At 39.8% G+C, this 19,988-nt stretch overlaps 1 protein-coding gene across 1 annotated transcript in view; it reads left to right on the forward strand.

The window, feature by feature from the left end:
* Positions 1–19,988, forward strand: part of Rsf1 (remodeling and spacing factor 1) — a 114,070-nt gene that overhangs the window by 51,470 nt on the left and 42,612 nt on the right. The window contains exons 4-5 of the mRNA XM_051148975.1: positions 546–751; positions 12,440–12,594. Coding sequence (XP_051004932.1) covers positions 546–751; positions 12,440–12,594 — 361 coding nt within the window. The remainder of the gene's footprint in view (positions 1–545; positions 752–12,439; positions 12,595–19,988) is intronic.

Below are 19,988 nucleotides of genomic sequence, written 5' to 3' on the forward strand. Positions count from 1 at the left end.
CATATATCTTAAGTGTTCCCATCACAAAGTATGCTTGCGTTAATCATTCCACGTTGTATATTAAATCATGTGTGTATGATTTTTATTTGGCAGTTATTAATAGTTTTTAAAAATAAGTAAAAACTTAAATATTTTGTACACTTTACAAAAGTTTGTATATTGAATCATAAGTGTATCAGATTTTTATTTGCCAATTATACTAATAGTTTTTAAAAGTAAGTGAAAAATTAAATACAGTATTATACTGTGGTATATAATTGGGGAGTTTGCAATGTACACGAACATAATTTAGCAATATAATTTGGTTTGTATATAAGTGTTTATGTTAAAACTCTACATTGGTGTAAAATTAAAATGTTACCGTCAAAATTACTCTTAAGATTGACTGTTTTAAACATATTTTACATAATAAATTGATAGAGTACTGCTACACAGATTGAACTTGTGATCTCTCAGCTCTATCCCTGATCAGTTTTGAAAGTGTATCATACTTATTGACAAAATGTTTGCATAGTATTTTAAGCCACAGTGTGACTGTTTTTCAGTATCTCTGTGAGTGTCAATTTGATGACAATCTTAAGTTCAAGAATATAATTAATGAGGAGGATGCTGATACTATGCGTCTCCAGCCAATTGGGCGAGACAAAGATGGCCTCATGTACTGGTACCAGTTGGATCAAGACCACAATGTCAGAATGTACATAGAAGAACAAGATGATCAAGATGGCTCTTCTTGGAAGTGCATTGTCAGGTACCTTTATTAGGACTCTCTTTATATACTGCTTTCTTTGGTCTCTTCTCTACTGGAATGTGATCTGTGAAGCCAGCATCCTCTTTTTCTTAATGGGAACTGACAAATTTTCTAAGGCTCATCTAGTACTCAGCTCAGTGTCCATAGCAGGTACTTGATATTTGCCAAATAAATGTAAATAGTATTTCAGCCAATCGAGGACTTATACTTTGTGCTCATTATGTTGTGGTGTGGATATTAATGTATATGTTACATGCGTGGAAGAAATTATTCTTAGATATAAATATATTAAAGTATTGTTTAGTTCTCTTTTTCCTATTTTAATTTCACCTGTTCATCTATGCAGTTCTTTCTTGAAGTTCTGCAGAATATTGTACTTTTGTGTTACAGTCCTTTAAAAATTTATTATTATTTTTTTAATTTCTCATTTGTACTGTCATTTATACACCTTGAAATTGGCTTTGGTTTTTGCTTGCTTGTTTGTTTGGTTTTGGGTTTTTGTTTGTTTTTTTAAAATAAGTGAGTGATACTGGACCTTTGCAGAGAATTTTTGTGTTTTTAATTTTCTGTCTTGCAAACTCATTATTTATGAATGTCTCATTAATGGCCACATTATGTAATAATTTTGTAAATATTAGTGGTATGATAAAATAGAGAAAACTCATTTTGCTATTTTTGTTTTTATCCCATTTTTATTCATGATTACTAATCCATTCCTAACAACACTCATCTGATTAGTAAAGCTCAGCTTTCATTCTCCAAGAATAAATGTGAGCTGAATGAATTCCTGGGTGTTATTAGCAGGTTAGTTGCCTGCTTCTCTTTTGGTGGTGGTAGTGGGGCTTTTGTTTGTTTTGTTTTGTTTTGTTTTGTTTTTGAGACAGGCTGTCCTGGAAACTGGTTTTGTAGGCCAGGCTGGCCTCAAACTCAGAGCGCTCCTCCTCCCTCTGCTTCCAGAGTGCAGGGATTAAAGTTGTGCGCCACCAGGGCCTGGCATGGCTCTCTTGTTAGCTAAGCTTCTAAACAAAGGTAAGCAGTGTACTCTTGAAAGAAAATTTTCTCACTGTTGTTCTCTCTGAATGCAGAGCCGTAGGATTCTCTTCATGGTGCTTTACTGCCAAGTCTTCTGTTCCCCAGAGTAGCCTTCCAGACTTCAAAAAAGAAATATTTTCTCCTACTTTGTAAAACAAAAACAAACAAACAAACAAACAAAAAAACCCCACAGAAATAATCATGTTTACTATTGCTAATATTTACACTCATGAAACAGTTTCTCATGCCCACTATTAAGTATGTCCATGATGTGAGGGTTTTTTTTAGCTAATAGGTATATTTAAGTCTGAGTTCATTTTTTATACCACTTATAGAAACATTACTTCTTATCTCTTAAGATTTATTTTCCCGTGCTTCATTTAATTTTTGCATGTCTCTGTAGTGATATGCATGTGTGTGAGCACACTGTGTACACATGTGTGTGTTGGCTGGAGGCTGACATCAGGAGTCTCCCTTAGTTGTTGCCTTCCACCTTGTTCATTGGGGCACAGTCTCTCAGTTGAAATCAGAGCTCTCTAGGATGGCTAGTATGGCTAGCCAGCTTGCTTTAGGGATCCCCTATCCAGAGGTACTAAGTGCTGGAATACAGGTGGCCTGCCATGCTCACTAGGCACTTACATGAATTCTGGCTCTAAGAACCCTGATTTCATATTTTCCTGGGTAACACTTCACCACTGAGCCATCTTCCCAGGCGTAAGTTAGGATGATAAATACCTCCCTACAAGCTGTTACAAGAAACGTGTGAAAGATTATGCTAGAGACATATTTGCATGCTCAGTAAACTTGCTTTTTCCACTTTTTTTTAAAGAACGTGCCACATTAAAATTTCAAATTTCTTTTATTACGTGTGTGTGTGTGTGTGTGTGTGTGTGTGTGTGTGTGTGTGTGTGATGCTTATGCCACAGCTTTCATGTGGAAGTCAGAGGACAACTTTGGGAATTGGTTCTATCCTTTCGCCTTTATGTAGGTTCTGGGGCTTGAACTTAGGTCCTCAGGTTTGTGCAGCACAGAGCCATATTGCAGCCCCCTGCTGCCCACCTTTTTAATTTTGCTTTTAATGAGCTTCTAACTCTAACACTAAAACTTTGTATCTTTCTTAATGATGTATTTATCAACAAATGGATAAAATTTCGATAGTGTTTCTCACCCCTTTTCAGCCATGACTGGCTTCGGGCTTTTAAAAAAAAAAAAAAGGCAAGCTGTTGGGGGTAGCAAAAAAAAAAAAAAAAAAAAAGGCAAGCTGTTGGGGTTAGCCGTTCATAGCTGCTTCCTTAGATACACAGACTCTTGATTTCACTCTTCAGGACCACATAAATTCCTGCAACCCTAGGTGGAAACTGGAGGATCAGAAACTCAAGGTTAGCCAGGTGCTGAGGTACATGCCTTTAATCCCAGCACTCAGGGAGGCAGAGAAAAGTGGATCTCTGTGAGTTTGAGGTCAGCCTATTATAAAAAAAAAGGGAAAGAAATTCAAGCCTAAGCTACCTGAGACCTTTTCTCAAAAAGAAGATGAAAATCAAACACCACCAAAATAACAAAACCCTCAACTAACCCAAAAATTCTTTTTTTCACATATTAATATCTATTTCTGATAATAAGCATTAAACATGAAATGATATGGCTGCAGTCCATGCTTAGAAACCAGTACTCAGAAATAATGCCTGAGCGGTTTCCTCATGTTAACAATAGGGATTTCTTTAGTGAAGTGGGAGCAGGTGGTTTTTAGCCTTTATGAATTATTATTATTGTTGTTTTCTTGTTTTTTAATGGTGGCGGCGGGGGTGGTGGTAGTTGAAAAGGCGTAATCATTATGCTCAGGAACTCTAACCACATAATGTAGAAATGGCTGACAGCATTCAGAAGCCTTGAGGTCAGGACTGGTGTCTCCTAACCCAGTTTTTAAGAATGTGGTGGGCATGTGCTCTTTTACTTGATTGGGCAGTTTATATTGCACCCAGTAGACACCACACCTAGGAGTTCGAGAGTGCTGAGTGGCTTAGTGAGCATCGCTGCCTGGATCCTGGGCCCCTGGGAAGCCCCTTGCATTGTAAGCACTAGTCCTGGTTATATAGGGCATATATTTTCTGAATGACATTAGCTGCCCTTGTATTCTTGGGCGTATTTGTGCTTACTATAAATGAGGTGCTTGTGACATGGCATGTTAGCTAGCTTGTAACTTGGTAGCTCACTAGAACAACTGGTAAATGTTGTGAGCTGTCCTGTGTGCTAAGTCTTTCATCTTGTGAACTTTAAATATAAAAAGTGTGTTTTATCTTCCTCAAGAAGATACTTCAGCCACATGTGGTAGCACACGCCTTTAATCCCAGCAGAGACAGGCAGATCTTTGTGAGTTTGAAGCCAGCCTGATGAGGCAGGAACACCCAGGGCTATGTAGAGAACCCCTATTCCTGTCCCTGTCCCAAACAACAGAAATTGCTTAGTCAAGGGATATGGTTACTTAGTAGAGTGCATTCCTAACATATGGGAGGCCTGGGTTCCCCCTAAAAATGTTATTACTGGCTTGAAAAGGGGGAGGGGTATAGTTTAGTGAAGGGTACTTACATACATAGCATGTGTGAAGCCTTCAGTTTAATCACTAACAATATATACTTACCTCATAATATATATAAGTAACATATTTGATACACAAAGTAATGTGAGGTATAATCTCGCTTGATCCTGATGAGGTCATACCTGCAATATAGTTAAGTTCTGATCCTAAACTTGAAAAGAAAAATGATGTTTAGTACAATAAGCTCCTGATGGGAGAGGCATAACTGAATAGGAGTAGGGTTGATGTAATTTAAAGAAATGTCTATCTTGAAGCATATAAAGAATTAATCTGGGGAAGATCTGTGATGGGATTTTTATAAAGGGCTGAGATATACATTGTGCTGCAGAGCTGAGTTCCAAAGAAACAAGAGCATTTGCTTTTATATTACAGAGAAACAATTGTTTTCCAGCTGAGAGATGTCAGGGTGTTTTCTTTTTTCTTTTCTTTTCTCTTCTTTTCTTTTGTTCTTTCTTTCTTTCTTTTTCTTTTTTTTTTTTTCTTTCTCTTTTTGGTTTTTCGAGACAAGGTTTCTCTGTGTAGCTGTGGCTGCCCTGGACTCGTTCTGTAGACCAGGCTGTCCTCGAACTGACAGAGATCTGCCCGCCTCTGTCTCCCTGAGTACTGGGATTACAGGCTTGTTCCACTGAGCCCAGTTTAAGGTGTTTTCTTAGTAAACCTGGCTGCTTATGTAAAGTTAGTTCTAAAGGTGGCATAAATCTTCTTAGAAACTCAAGAAAAGCAAGTAGTGCAAGTAGAATTTTGGCTTTTTGTTTTCTAGGCCACACTTAGCTTTTTTTTTTTTTTTTTTAACTAGAGAATGTTATTTTTTTACTAAGAAAAATGCAAATTTTGTTTATTTGAAACCGAATCTTTAAAGTGATACTTTGTTGTTGTTATTGTTGTCATTTGAATAACATTCTTAGTGGTCAGCCGTTGTTTGGAACAGGCTTCTGCATTGTCTTGAGCTGCTTATGACAGCCTGGCGTGGTGGCCCACGCCTTTAATCCCAGCACTAGGGAGGCAGAGGCAGGCAGATCAGTGTGAGTTCAGGACAGCCAAGGCTACACAGAGAAACCCTGTGTCGAAAAACAAAACCAAAAAAGTTACCTAGTCTTAGAATTCTGACATAAGTAAGTTTAGAGACATAGCTGGACACTGCCAGTCCAATACCAAGTGCAGTATTTTTCCTACAACTGAAATCTGCCACCAAAAGTAATAGTTTTGTATATTTATCAGCTACTGACAGTTTAACATTAGTGTGTTATCACAGTTTTACAACTTCCGTAGGGCTGGACATGACTGAATGGAGTCAAGTGCTTGATGTTGTGTGGCCGTGCAGGCTCAGAATCCCTAGAGCAAACAGGCTAGCTAGAGTAGCCATCGAAGTGAGCTTTTGGCTCAATTGAGAGACTGCCTCAATATCTAAAGTGGAAATCAATCAATGAAAATACAAGATGTCAGCCTTTGTCTTCAACACACAGGCACCCATGCTCCATGTGTACTCATACATGTGACCATGCAAAAGACATGCATACACACCCCATATCCACCTTAAGTAAAACAAACAAAAACAAAAGTGCTTTCTTGTGTATAGTGTCTATTCTGCTTATTGCAGAATTCATATAAACATAAGGTATATAGAAGCAGTTAATGCATATATGTGTATATATTCCATATTGAAAATAATTTCATATACTTACGAGAATTCAGGTAGAAGCCGTTAAATTTTATTGAGCTAAGTTTGTTAGCATTTGAACATTTTCCCATATAAAGTGGCAGTTTTATGTGGTTTAACTAAGTATTAGTAATACATTTCAAAAACAAAACTATTTAAGCCCCTGTTAATGTTTTACTTGTTTTTATTTGTGTCAAACCAGACAGGTATTTGTGACAGTTATCTCATCACTTGTTTAGTCCTCAGGAAGGGAGGATAAAATACCTTTTATGACTGATCAGATAACATGTAATACATAATACTGTCTATCATAGTATAACTTCTTTGTGAAAGAAAAAGAACTGTAAAATAGAGTGACAAAAGTGTTAATATTAGGTCATCAGTGATAAGGGAATTTTAGCATACAGAGACTTGGTCAGGTACTTCTTTATAATCAGAGGGATACTGCTGAAAGTGTTCAGATTGTAATTCTAGTAAGGGGAAAAAACATTGAGTGTAGACAGTTGAATGGTTATTGCATAATAACCATAATGGATAATATGACTAACATTAACATGAACAAATGTCCAGCATTATGAGAGAATTCCCAGCGAAAACCACAATTAGGTATGTATCTCCACACACATTTTACAAATTAATTATTTGTAACAGTTTAGGTATCTCCACTAAAATGACTAGGTGAATATTACTCAGAATACCAGATACTAACAAGTATGTGAATCAGCTGGAACTTACATCTTGCCTGCTAGAAGTAAAACTACTCCAACCACTTTGACTAACAGTTTAGTAATGTCTTCAAATCCTAAACTATCATCTCATAACATCAGCTTCGTTCCTTTGTACCTATATTAAAGACAAAAAGGCTAGTATGTATCAGCATTGTTATCACATCTTTATGCTTTGCAACAGTGTCATAGGCTGGAGCCCAGGCTGGCCTGGAGCCCATTATGCAGTCCAGGCCTCCTCTGAGGTCTGAGTCGTGCCAGTCCTTCTGTGACCACGGCCATACCTGGTATAGCATCATTCCTCCTAACAGTACCCAGGCAGTGGATTGCTACGAAGCAGTAAAAAGGAATGATCTCAGAAGATATGAATTTGTCTCAGAAATCCTTATTTGTGAAAGAAGCCAAAAAGCACATACAGTTTGATTGCATTTGTTTTAAGATTGAGTATTAACAAGACTAATAAACTATGGTTATAATAATCAAAACTGATAGCAGTCAGATGTGGTTACAAACACTTGCAATGTCAGTAGTCAGGAAGCTGAGGCAAGAGGATCTTAAGTTGCAGGCCAGCCCGGACCACCTAGTGAGTTCTGGGTCAGTTTAGGTTACATAGTGAGACCCCATCTCAAAAACAAAACCACCATATTTCTTCTTGCTTTGGTGGGGAAAGACATCCAGTAAGAAGAGACATGGTGGAATATTTTTGTGATGCTAGTGGTACCTTGATTAAAATGGTTTATATGTGTTAGTGTTTGGATACAGGTCTGTATCTTCCATCCCGTCCCCCTGGCTCATGTCCTGAATACTTGGTCCCCAGCAAGTAATACTATTTTTGGAAAACTATGGAATCTTTACGACATGGAGAGCCTAGCCTGGGGAAATGGGTCAGTAGGGTAGCCCTGAGGGTTGGTGGCCTTTCTCTACTTACTCCTTGTCTGCTTTCTCCTTCCCGCCTGCCCCATGCTTTAACCACTGTCCCTTCCAAGTCACGGTGGGCTGTATCCATTCAACGAAAGCCAAGTAACCCTTTCCTGTGTTGCTTCTTGTCAGACACTTGTTCACAGCAACAAGAAGAGTTGCTAATACATTGTCAGAGTAACTGAACTGAATGCTAAGTGAGTTCATTTAAACCCTGGCATAGTGGGAAAGCCTATAATCCCAGCGTTTCTGAGGCTGAGGTAGGAGAGTTGTGAATTTAAGGCTAGCCTGCTCTTCATAGGAGACACCATTTCAAAGCAATGCAATTTTACAAGTAAACAAGAACATATGTTAATTTCAGAGTATGAGTTGTACATCTAAAAATGTTTTTAAATTGATCATGGTTTTGACAGTCATTTACAGAAATTTGAATTCTGAGTAGTAAATACAATGTTCGTGTATTTCTATTGACTTCTGTGCGGGCATTTGAAAAATTCTTTTGTTTTTACATTACGCATACATGTGTGTTGGTGATTGTCCATGTGTGAATGCAGTTGTCCACAGAGTCAAGAAGAGGGAGTTGGATCCCCTAGAACTAGAATTCCAGGTTGTTGTGAGCTGCCTGATGCTGGACTGGAACTGAACTCAAGCGCTTTGCAAGGGCAGTTGGTGCTTTTAACCACTGAGCCATCTCTAAAGCGGTCAGGACACTAACTGTGTTGCTAGTAAAATAATGATTAAGAAGGTGGGCCATGAGCAGGGTATAGTGGTATCTGCCTTACAATTCTAGTACTTGGGTGGCAGTGGCAGAGGGAATGCCACAAATTAGGCCAAACAAATGCTACAGCAAAAAATTGAAATTAACTGATGAGATAAAGATGGGCTCTGGAGTCAGAGCTTCCAGAATTCAGTCCTGTTGTGACCTTAGGGAGGTAACCATACCTCTGTGGATGTCTTATTTGGTTCAATTTGTTTTATTTTGAGAAAGGGTCTATGTAGCCTAGGCTGTCCTTGAACCTATGATCTACTTACCTCAGCTTCCTGGGTGCTGGGAGTTGCATTAAAGCTTGCTAATTAGTATTATCTTATTAATTAATAATATTGTTGATATTATTAATAAGCTTCCGTTTTCTTGGCATCAATAAAAGACTATTGTCACTCTCAGTTTTCACTTTTGCTACCTCAATAATATGTAGTTGATATGTAAGAGACAGAATAATGTTGCTGAACCCTAAGTTATTATGGAAATTAATATAAAATATTTGCTATATATAATGCTTTATCCTATTTTAGTGAGGGTTCCCATTCTGTGAGAGAAAAACACAGGGTCATAAATGCTAACACATACATGAGAGCTGTGATGGAGAATGTCCCAGGGTGCCAAGGAAGAGCCAGATGTAAAGGTTGTGTTAACTTTGTTCCATGGGTCTGGTTTGGCTACCATCGGCTTTCCAGTGCCACTAACTCACACTCTGAAGAACTGTTAGGCTAGCAGAAAGAATATTACGTAATTTAATAGTTAAGATGGTGTATTCCATTTCTTCAAAGTCTAGGAAGTCCCACCTGCTCTTCTAGCCAGTCATTGGCTCATAAGCTTCTTTATTAACCAGTCAGAGATAATTGATTTACACAGCATTGATACAGGAGATTCTTCACAGAAATGACATTGCTCATGTCCGAACTACAACCAGATCTTGGGGCACAGAAATCAGTATCTAAATACACAGTGTACAAGATATTCCCCCCCCCCCCAACAATCACTAATGCTTGGAACACAGCAATTAAAGACACAGCTGTGCCTGCTTGGTGCAACAGTATGTAGTAGTGGTGATGATCAATATTGAGGATTCTTCATATCAAGGAAGAAAATCTTTTTAAAAATTCTGAGCTGGGCATGGTGGCACATGCCTTTAATCCCAGCACTCGGGAAGCAGAGGCAGGTGGATTGCTGTGAGTTCGAGGCCAGCCTGGTCTACAAAGCCAGTCCAGGACAGCCAAGATAACATAGAGAAACTCTGTCTCGAAAAAACAAAAATCAAAACAAAAAATATTCTAAAAATAATTTTAATCGTATGTGTTTTGCCTGCATATATGTCTGTGCACCGCATTCATGCCTGGCGCCTATGGAACCCAAAACACATCAAATTTCCCAGAACAGGAGTTACAGATACTTGTGAACGACCATGTGGGTGCTGGGAGTCTAACCCAGATCCTCTGGAAGAGCAACCAGTGCTCGTAGCTGCTGAGCCATCTCCAGCTTCTTTCCACTACAGATTTCTTCTTTATACGTGCAAAGCAAAACAAAACAAAAGCAATATGAGGCTCTTATAGTAAGCTGGAAGATATGAATATAAACATTTTATAAACATCAATACTGAAATTCCAGTTATGCACTCATTGACCCATGATGAGATAGTTAGGATTATTGTCAGTCTTTGTGAATCTGACAATAGAGGTGAAGATGATGTAATACATACCAAAAAATCTAACTGTACACATTGCAAGGGGCTTAGAGCTGTATTCATTTATAACAAAGTAAATGTGTGTGTTTTTTTAAAGATTTATTTATTTATTATTATGTATACAATGTTCTGTCTGCATGTACACCTGCATTCCACAAGAGGGCATCCTATTACTCTATAGATGGTTGTGAGCCACCGTGTGGTCACTGGGAATTAAACTCAGCACCTTTGGAAGAGCAGGCATCTCTCAACCATTCAGCCATCTCTCCAGCCCCAAAATCAATGTGTTTAAAATCAGATCTAAAAGATAAAATTTGTTCATCATGGTAGAAATTGTGTGTGTCATTGTCTGTGTGTGTATGTGTGTGTGTGTGTTGTGAGTGCTTAATGAGTTGTGTGCATATGGAGGGCAAAGGTCAACAGCTTCAGTCTTCGAGTGCTGTCAACTTTTTTTTTTTTTTTTTTTTTAAGGATTTTCTCACTAGCCTTGAACTCATCAAGTACTCTAGGCTCTCTGGGCAGAAATCCCCAGAGAGACACACACATCTCTACCTCTTCAGCTCTAAGGTTGCATGTATGCACCACCATGCCCAAGCTTGAAGGAATTGCACTCAAATCCTCATGCTTGTAAGGCAAGCACTTTATTGAGGGAGCATCTCTCGAGCACTTCAGAAACTTTTTCCCCCTCAAAGATGTTAGGTCTCTGGTCACAAGACATAACAAAAGAATGATTGCTTTAGCTCATGGTTGCTGGGCCTGTGGTGCTATGACCGTGTGGTAGAGGTTGTTTACTCACTCAGGATGACATGTAGAGAAAGAAGATACAGGAAGGTGTCAGTGCAAGGTGTGCAGCCCTCAGATGCGTGCTCTCGGCGACCCATGACCTCCAAACTGTTCTACTTGCTGCTGCTTCCCCCTCCCCCCGCAAGGCAGGGTTTCTCTGTGTAGCCTTGGCTGTCCTGGACCCGCTTTGTAGACCAGGCTGGCCTCGAATCTACTTGCTTCTTACTATCCCCCAATAATACCATCATAGTATTAGTTTAAGAAGAAATTAACCCAGTAATTAGGTCCTAACCAAATGTCCCTCAAATGTCAGTCAGGCCCCAATACATGGAGCTGTGGGAATATCTTCTTATCACTTAAGGGACTCATTTCTAGAACCCTCAATTGTTTGAATTTTTCTTCTCACCTTAAAGAAAGAAAACTCAGCCATATGTGACAGCACACACCAGCATGTGTGATACTAAGACAGAAGGAATGAGAGATTGAGATCAACCTGGATTATACAATGGGACCTTGATTTCAAAAATAGTTTGTAAACTCAAGCAAACTGTACAGTAGCCTTTTGCCTCCTTTGGTTGTGAGCGTAGCCCTCCAATACTAGCCTGTTATTCATAGAACAGCGCTGCAGATGAAGACTGAAAACCTGCCTGTTTGCTGTTGCGCAGCTGGCGTCGGCATTCTGGAGTTCCTCCTCTGCTGCCTAGTTTCCATGAACACATCTTATCACTGTAGTGATGATATTCCAGCTACTTAATATGTTGAATAAGCATAAGAAAATAATTACTGGTAATACATAAACTCAGACAAGAATTATGTCGATTCCTAACAACTGTAGATTGTGGAGATAGCAATACCTTTGCTTTTTGATGGCATAATGTACATTGTCTTCATTTAATACAATAAACTATTGGAAATGTTGTGTGAGGTTATCTACAGACTGTATCTATAGGGTGTATACATGAACAGAGTCTGGAGAAATGACTGGGTGGGTAAGTGCTTCCTTCTCAAGAGTGAGGCCTGGAGTTCAGATTCCCAGCATCCATGTAGAAGCTTTGTAAGCCCAGCATTGGTATGGGGTGGGGGAATGGGTAGAGATGCATGGATCCCTGGGGCTATATTTTAAAAAAATAGTGTGGAAGGTGGTTAAGGAAGACCCCTGACGCACCACACACAGAAATATGAATTGTTAAAGCCACAAGCAAGGTTTACACTGATCTTCTTAAGGGTTATTAAATACTTAAAAAGTGATCACCCTCTGACTTGTTCAGTGTTGTACCTACCTTTGTTTCCAGCCAGTCAGTGTAAATAAAATTTCTGTTTGATGAAGAGTACATTTTAATGTGTGGTCTTTCGTAAACACTTAGTTTGAGAATCTGGGTTTTGTTGGGGTGCTCCCAGGCTTTTGATGTTCCTCGCTGTGTTACTCCCCCCCTTATTTTAATTTCTATTAGGTACTGCTCACAACGTTCACTAGACTCAGAAAGATTTTTATGCTGTGTTATTTTTTCCCTTGTTTAGAAATCGAAACGAATTGGCTGAGACTCTTGCACTCCTGAAAGCACAAATTGATCCTGTCCTATTGAAAAACTCTAGCCAACAGGAGGACTCTTCCCGGGAAAGCCCCACCCTAGAGGATGAGGAGACTAAGAAAGAGGAAGAAACACCTAAACAAGGTTTTTTGTGTGTTTTCTTTTGCTTTGTTTTGTAATCTCTTCTATGTTCTACTCCTCCACCCAACCATATAATCCTGATTTTTTTTAAATCTCAATTTGAAAATTTTGAGAGCCTTCCTATAAAAGACTTTATTTCAAAAGAAGAAAAAAGCAGCAAAAATTGTTTGCTTCTTCTGACACTTAAAAAAAATATAAATCAAGTATGTTCAGCTTATTAACTGCAGTGTCTTATTAATTGGAGAATCTTGTCAGGCGTGTTGCCACACCTACACGCCCAGCACTTGGGATGCAGTAGCAGGATTTGGTGAGTTCTAGGCCAGCCTGAACAGAATACCAAGACTGTTGAACTTGTGCTCGGGGTACAGAAAGACACATCGCAGATTTGACAAGTCTAAACATTTTAAAAATTATAGGGTCTGTAGCATTCAGTCCATTTATTTACATTGTCCACCCACACCAAATGTCTGAACTTGTTAAAACATTTAACTTCCTGTTTTTCCAAACTGCAGCCAGCTCTGGAATCTGTTTACTGTCTTTATTAATTTGATTATTGGAAAGTTCATAACAGTAGAATCAAAACACACTTTCCCTGTTTACACACAGTATACTGTTTTCAAGTGTTCATCTTAGTACATATATGATGACTTCCTTCCTCTTTAAGAATGAATAATAGACCTGGTGGTGGTGGCGCACACCTTTAATCCCAGCACTCAGGAGGCAGAGGCTGGCACATCTCTGTGAGTTCTGAGTTCGAGGCCAGCCTGGTCTACAGAGCAAGTTCCAGGACAGCCAAGGCTATTATACAGAGAACCTTGTTTCTAAAACAACAAAAAAGAATGCATAATAGTCCACTAACCATTTAAGTTACTTCCTCCTTAGGGCTGTTTTGAATAATCATACAGAAATCATACTGATACTTTGAGTTCACAGTTATGCTACAAACCCAAGAGTGAAATTGCTAGATCTTACGATAATAGTGCTTAATTTTTGAAGGCTTTACCTCTCTTTCTCCCCCACCCCCTTTTTGAGATCGAGTCTCACTGTGTAAGCTCTAGCCTTGAACTCACTTTGTAGATCAGGCTGACCTCGAACTCACAGAGATCTGCCTGCCTCTGCCTCACAAGTGTTTAGGTTAAAGGCATGTGCTACCATGCCTGGTCTTTTTTCTGTTGATAATTCATCCTAATAAACATGAAATGCTATCCCATTCTAAATATTAGTCTCTGATGACTAATGGTGTTCAGCATCTTTTCAAATGCATATTGATCTCGTGTATATCTTTGAAAAGGTACTTATTAATTTGCCTGTGCTGTTTTATGTTCATGCTCTGTGTGTGTGTTGGGGGCCAGGGGGCGGTAGGCAGAGCAGTTAAGTGTCACAGTGTTGCTCATACTGGTCTTTAGCTCCCAGAGTCAGGTAATCCTCCTGCCTCAGGCAGAGTAGCTAAGATTGTTACTATGCTTGGAATGCCCTTTTTTGTTTGTTTTTAAATTTTTTATTTAAATAATTTATTCAGATTATATCTCAATTTTTATCCCCTCAGTTGTATCTTCCCATTTCCCCGCTCTCTCCCTCTTTCACCCTATTCCACTCCCCTAAGCCTGTGACAGAAGGGGACTTCCTCCCCCACCATATGATCACAGCCTATTAGGTCTCACCTGGATAGCCTGCTTCCACTTCCTCTGAGTGCCACCAGGCCTCTCCACCCCCACCAAGGGGAAGTAGTCAAATAGGGGGCACCAGAGTTTATGTCAGAGTCAGTCCCTGTTCTCCACACAACTGTAGAGAATGCACTGTCCATTGGCTAGATCTTTTTTTTTTTTTTTTTTTTTTTCTAATTTATTATGTATACAGTGCTCTGCCTACATGTCAGAAGAGGGCATCATATCACATTATGGATGGTTGTGAGCCACCATGTGGTTGCTGGGAATGGAACTCAGGACCTTTGGAAGAGCAGCCAGTACTCTTAACCTCTGAGCCATCTCTCCAGCCCCATTGGCTAGATCTTAATAGGGGGTCTAGGTTTACTGCTTCCATTGTCATTGGTTGATAGAATGCCCATTTTTAAAATTTTATTTATTATGTACACAGTATTATGCCTGCATGTACTACATGCCAGAAGAGGGCAACAGATCTCATTGTGGATGGTTGTGAGCCACCATGTGGTTGCTGGGAATTGAACTCATGACCTCTGGAAGAGCAGTCAGTGCTCTTAACCGCTGAGCCATCTCTCCAGCCCCCCTTTTTAAACTGAAGTGGATTGTTCACTTTTGTTGCACTAATTCTTAAGTCTATGACAGTTATAATTATTAAGCGTATTTTCATTGAGTTTACTAATTTTCTACCTCAGCAGACAAAATCTCTACTGCTCTGAAGGAAAAGCACTGGCTTCTATATAGGAAATCAACTAACTCTAATACACACGCATGGTGCTGGTGCATGGTTGTGCACATGTGTGTAGAGGGCACAGGTCAGCCTTAGGTTTCATTCCTAAGGAGCCATTCACCTTGTGTTCTTGAGAAAGTGTGTGGCTACACTCTGATTCCCTGATTAGGCTGTACCAGTTGGCAAACAGCCCTAGGGATTCTCCTCCCCAGCACTTAGATTAAAGACATAGCTGCCATATTTGTTTTTATGTAGGTTCTGGGAAGCAAACTTGGGTTTGCATGGCAGATACTTTCTCAACGGAGCTATCTTCCCAGTTAAGTTGCTAGCTTTAGTAAATATTTTTAATGATAGGGAGGAATTTGCCTCCACTGAAGAGTTTATTTTCTGTTTTATATCTCGTTCTTCCTTTACTTTGATACTTTGAAGAAACTATCCATAAAATCCTCTATATAATATGGGCGTGGTGGTGCACACCTTTAATCCCAGCACTCAGGAGGCAGAGGCAGAAGAATCTGTCCAGGAGAGCCAGGGCCTGTTTACACAGAGAAACCCCATCTTGAAAAAACAAAAAAACAAAACAAAACAAAAAAATACCCTATATATAGGAAATGCTGCTTGAAAACAAATAATTTAGCCTCTTTGTATTGAAATGATACTTCTACATTAGAATTTCCTTCTGTTAAGTGCTAATTGTTATGCTCCTTTGACCATTATTCATATGATTTCAAGCACTGGGGATGGCTTTACTTGTAAGCCACCTTTTCACATATAACAAACGTTTAGGCTACTTTGGTAAGGTATAATAATTTTCAAGTGCACTCTTGTATTGTAGCTAGGATTTGTTTTTGCTTTCTGTTTTGCTTCACCCCCCCCCCCCCCCCCCCCAGTTCCTTTTTATTAACTCACATACAACTACTTGTCTTCTGGTTTGTTGAAGCCGTAAGTCAGATAACACTTGTCACAGTAACATCTGTCCTGGGAGTGGTGTAAGACTTCTTTCTTTTCTTAGCACCGCCACGAAGTCTCAGCACAAGGTGAAGGGTGGACTCCTTCTGATTGTTTGAGTCAGCCAAAGTGCGGCCATCTTCCAGCTGCTTACCAGCAAGGATCAGCCTCTGCTGGTCAGGAGGAATTCCTTCCTTATCCTGAATCTTGGCCTTTACATTTTCTATAGTGTCCAAGCGTTGAACCTCAAGCGTGATGGTCTTCCCCATAGTGATTTTCACAAAAATCTGCATTTGCGGCAGAGGCGGCACCTCCAACAAAGATGGAGGGTGGGATAGGAAGAGCCTCGGGCCAATGGGTTCCCAGCCAAAGCTTGCTTTTAGTTTTGTTTCTTTTATTATAGCATGCTCTAAGGATTAGTTCTGGCACGAGACCTAATGCCACTTGTTCATTTGATTGTTCAGTTTGATCATTCATTCATTCTATGTCTTTGGTTATTTCTACTTACAATAAGAACATCAGGAAGGACAAACATGGGTGGAACATACTTAATCACAGCACCTGGGAGGCAGAGGCAGGTTAATCTTGGTGAATTTGAGGCTATCCAGGGCTACATAGTGAGCCGTTGTCTCAAAAAAATAAAAATGTTCTAAAGGGGGCTGGAGAGATAGTGCAGAGGTTAAGAGCACTGACTGCTTTTTCCAGAGGACTTGGGTTCAATTCCCAGCACCCACATGGCAGCTCAAAACTGTCTGTAATTCCAGGATCTGGCACCCTTACACAGACATACATGCAGGCAAAAGACCAGTGTACATAGAATTTTAAAAGTTATTATTAAAATATTTAAAATAAAATAAAGCAGTTGGAAGAATATCTCAGTGGTTAAGAGCACTGTTGGTCTTCCGGGCACAGTGGCTCCCAACCATCTGTAACTTGAGTCCCAGGGTGTCTGGTGCCGCCTTCTTGCCTCTGAGCACACCAGGCATGCACAGATATCTATGCAGACAAAACACTCATACACATATAAATTAAAAATCAAAACTATACAGAATATGGGAGGGAACAAAATAGAAGTTTGGTGTTTTGTTTGTTTCTCATCTACGTAGCCCTGGTTGTCTTAGAACTGGCTCTCTAGACCAGGCTGGCCTCAAACTCAGAGGTTTCTACCTCCCAAGTGCGGGCTGCTGCCACCACTGCCTGGCTACAAAATAGAAATTTAGGAGTCAGTTAACAAGAAATAGGAAACTTTATATTTGAGATTTGTTTGGTTTGGTCTTTTTTTTTTTTTTTTTTTTTTAATTATTTATGGAGTTTGAGAGTTGGCTCAGCAGTTAAGAGCACTTGATACTCTTGCAGAGGACCTGGGTTTGGTTCCCAGCACTCACATGGCAGCTCACAATTGTTAGTACTCTAGTTCTAGTGGATTTGATGCCCTCTTCTGGCCTGGACATAAGCGTGTTTGAGATGTACTTACACACATGCAAGCAAAACATTCATACACATGAAATAAAAATGTTTTCTTTTTAATTATTTTTTATGTTAAAATAATGTTTTCTTAATTTGATTTTCATAAAATGTTACGGTTAAATAGTTTTGGGGCTAGAGAGAGGGCTCAGGGATGAGGAGCACATATTGCTTCTCAGAGGCATCAGGTCGATTTCAAACACCCATGCTCGGTAGCGCACAACCACCTATGATTCCAGCTTCAGGGGCCCAGTGCCTCTGGCAGCTGCCAGCGCCTGTACTCACAAGCACACACAAGCACACACCCCAGATTAAAAAATAAAAATTAAAAAGTTATTATTCTTGGGGGAAGGGCATGCATTCCATGTTGCAAATGTAGAGAGGTCAAAGGGTCACTCAGGAGTTGATTCTCACATTCAGGAGATTTACATCTCAAGTCATCAGGCCTACACAGAAAATGCTTTTACCTGCTGAGCCATCTTTCTAGGCTGCTTGACACTTACTTTGATGGACAATTCATAGTGTAGTTTAAAAGTCAAAACAAATTATTTGTTTTGTTTGTTTGTTTGTTTGTTTGTTTGTTTGAGACAGGGTTTCTCTGTGTAGCCTTGGCTGTCCTGGAACTCATTTGGTAGACCAGGCCGGCCTCGAACTCACAACGATCTGCCTACCTAACAAATTATTTCATTATTAAAGAATTTTTTACTATTATCATGTGGGTGTGTACTTGCACAAGTGAATGTGTGCCATGTGCACATGAGCACCTTTACCCACCAAGCCATCTTGTTGGCCTTCTTCAGTAAAGTAAAACATTTCCAAGTGTACAGTTCAGCAGTTCGTCTGTGGGCCTCAGAGTAGAGGGGGAGCTACCTACGGAGTGCTTGAGCTTCTGTCTGCTCCTTGTCTCCGTGAGGGTGTTGGTGGGGATGTTTTGACTGTAGCTGGTGGTGCCTTTTTGAGAAGAACATGAGTGATGCTGCTCCACTTGGCAGAGCTCTGTGAGGAGGAGCAAGGCGTGTAAGGCCTTTCATACAGCTGTCCCCAGCACTTCTGGGCAAGTGCTGCTGTCCTCCCTGTTACAAAAGGAAACAGCTTGTGATAGCAGACTTCTCTGAAAGAGGGAGTAGAGTAGCAGGGCGTGGGCTTCCGTTCTCTCCTCGTTCGTGGCACCCTAGTGGGGATAAATGGAGAGTTCCCTGCTGCCCTTATGTGAGGCTCTCGACTCAGTCTCACGCGCTGGAAAATGAAGACAAAATCAATGGAACTTCTCTGTGTCTCTGATTTGAACCTTTTTTTGGGAGGGCGGTCCTTTCTGAAATGAGGTCTGTCACCATATTATCCAAGCTAGCCTTATTCTTGGACTCGGGGAGGTACTCCTAAGAAGATGTTTTTATTCATGTATTAAATAAATAGTAGGCATCTTCTATGTATAAATAAATCTTCAGGCAGGGAAGTTCAGTGTACAAAAGAGACTGGAAATAGTTGATCTTATGAAACTTCCACTATAGTAGATAGAATAACTAACCTATGTACCATTTATTTGAGCCTGTTTTATTCTAAAATGATTTGTATGTGTTATATTGCATAATTTTTGTTTTTGTTTTAGTTTTTCTCCTGAGACAGGGTTTCTCTGTGTATCCTTGGCTGTTCTGGACTTGCTTTGTAGATCAGGCTGGCCTCGAATTCATAGAGATCTGCCTGCCTCTGCCTCCCAGAGTGCTGGGATTAAAGGCGTGCGCCACTGTGCCCAGCTGCATAATCTTTATTAGGTGAACATAATTCCTCAGGAACCTAAGTGGGTATCTGAAACTGTAGATAATACTGAAAGTTACATATGTTAAAGTTTTCCTATATAGATACATTTTAATTTATGAATTAGATACAGTAAAAAGATAACAACAATGCAATAGAACACTTACAAACAACATACTGTAGTAAACTTTGTGAATGTAGACTATTACTTGCTCACCCCCCTCCTCTGGACTACTTTTTTTCCTTTAGAATTGCCCTGGAATCGGTAACTGAAGCCATTTTATCAGATCAGGGAAGTAAGACAGAGACTGCTGTGAGTAGCTTTTCTTAGGTTACATAGTCTGTTATTGGATGATTCCGTATTCTAGCTAAAATGTGTGTGTCTGTGTTTGTCTGTCTGTCTAGGGGTCAATGTTGTTTCTCTGCCTAACTTTATTTTATTTTTCTTTTGTTACATAAACATTTATAATATTACATGTATATACAATAAATTACCTACAGCAAGAAGAACAATGAAACAGTCAGGAATTATATAAATGTTACTTACATTCATAGTGTTTTGCCTGTTTCTGTTTATCAACCTTGGAGAAAGCATCTTTCCTCTCATGGTGTGTCTAAAATTCTGACTGTAAACCAGTGTCTGCCATATCTCATCTTTATCAGCTTAAAACATCTGTCTGTGGCTGGGCGCCGGTTGTGCACGCCGTAGTCTCAGCTCTTGGGAGGCAGAGGCAGGGACACTGTGAGTTTGAGGCCAGCCTGGTTTACAAAACGCGTCCAGGATAGTCTAGGCTACACAGAGAAACCCTGTCTTGAACCTCCGCCCCCCCCCCCCAAAAAAAAAA

The sequence above is a fragment of the Acomys russatus genome, chromosome 7, assembly GCF_903995435.1.
Source record: "Acomys russatus chromosome 7, mAcoRus1.1, whole genome shotgun sequence".
In the NCBI taxonomy this organism is placed as follows: domain Eukaryota; kingdom Metazoa; phylum Chordata; class Mammalia; order Rodentia; family Muridae; genus Acomys; species Acomys russatus.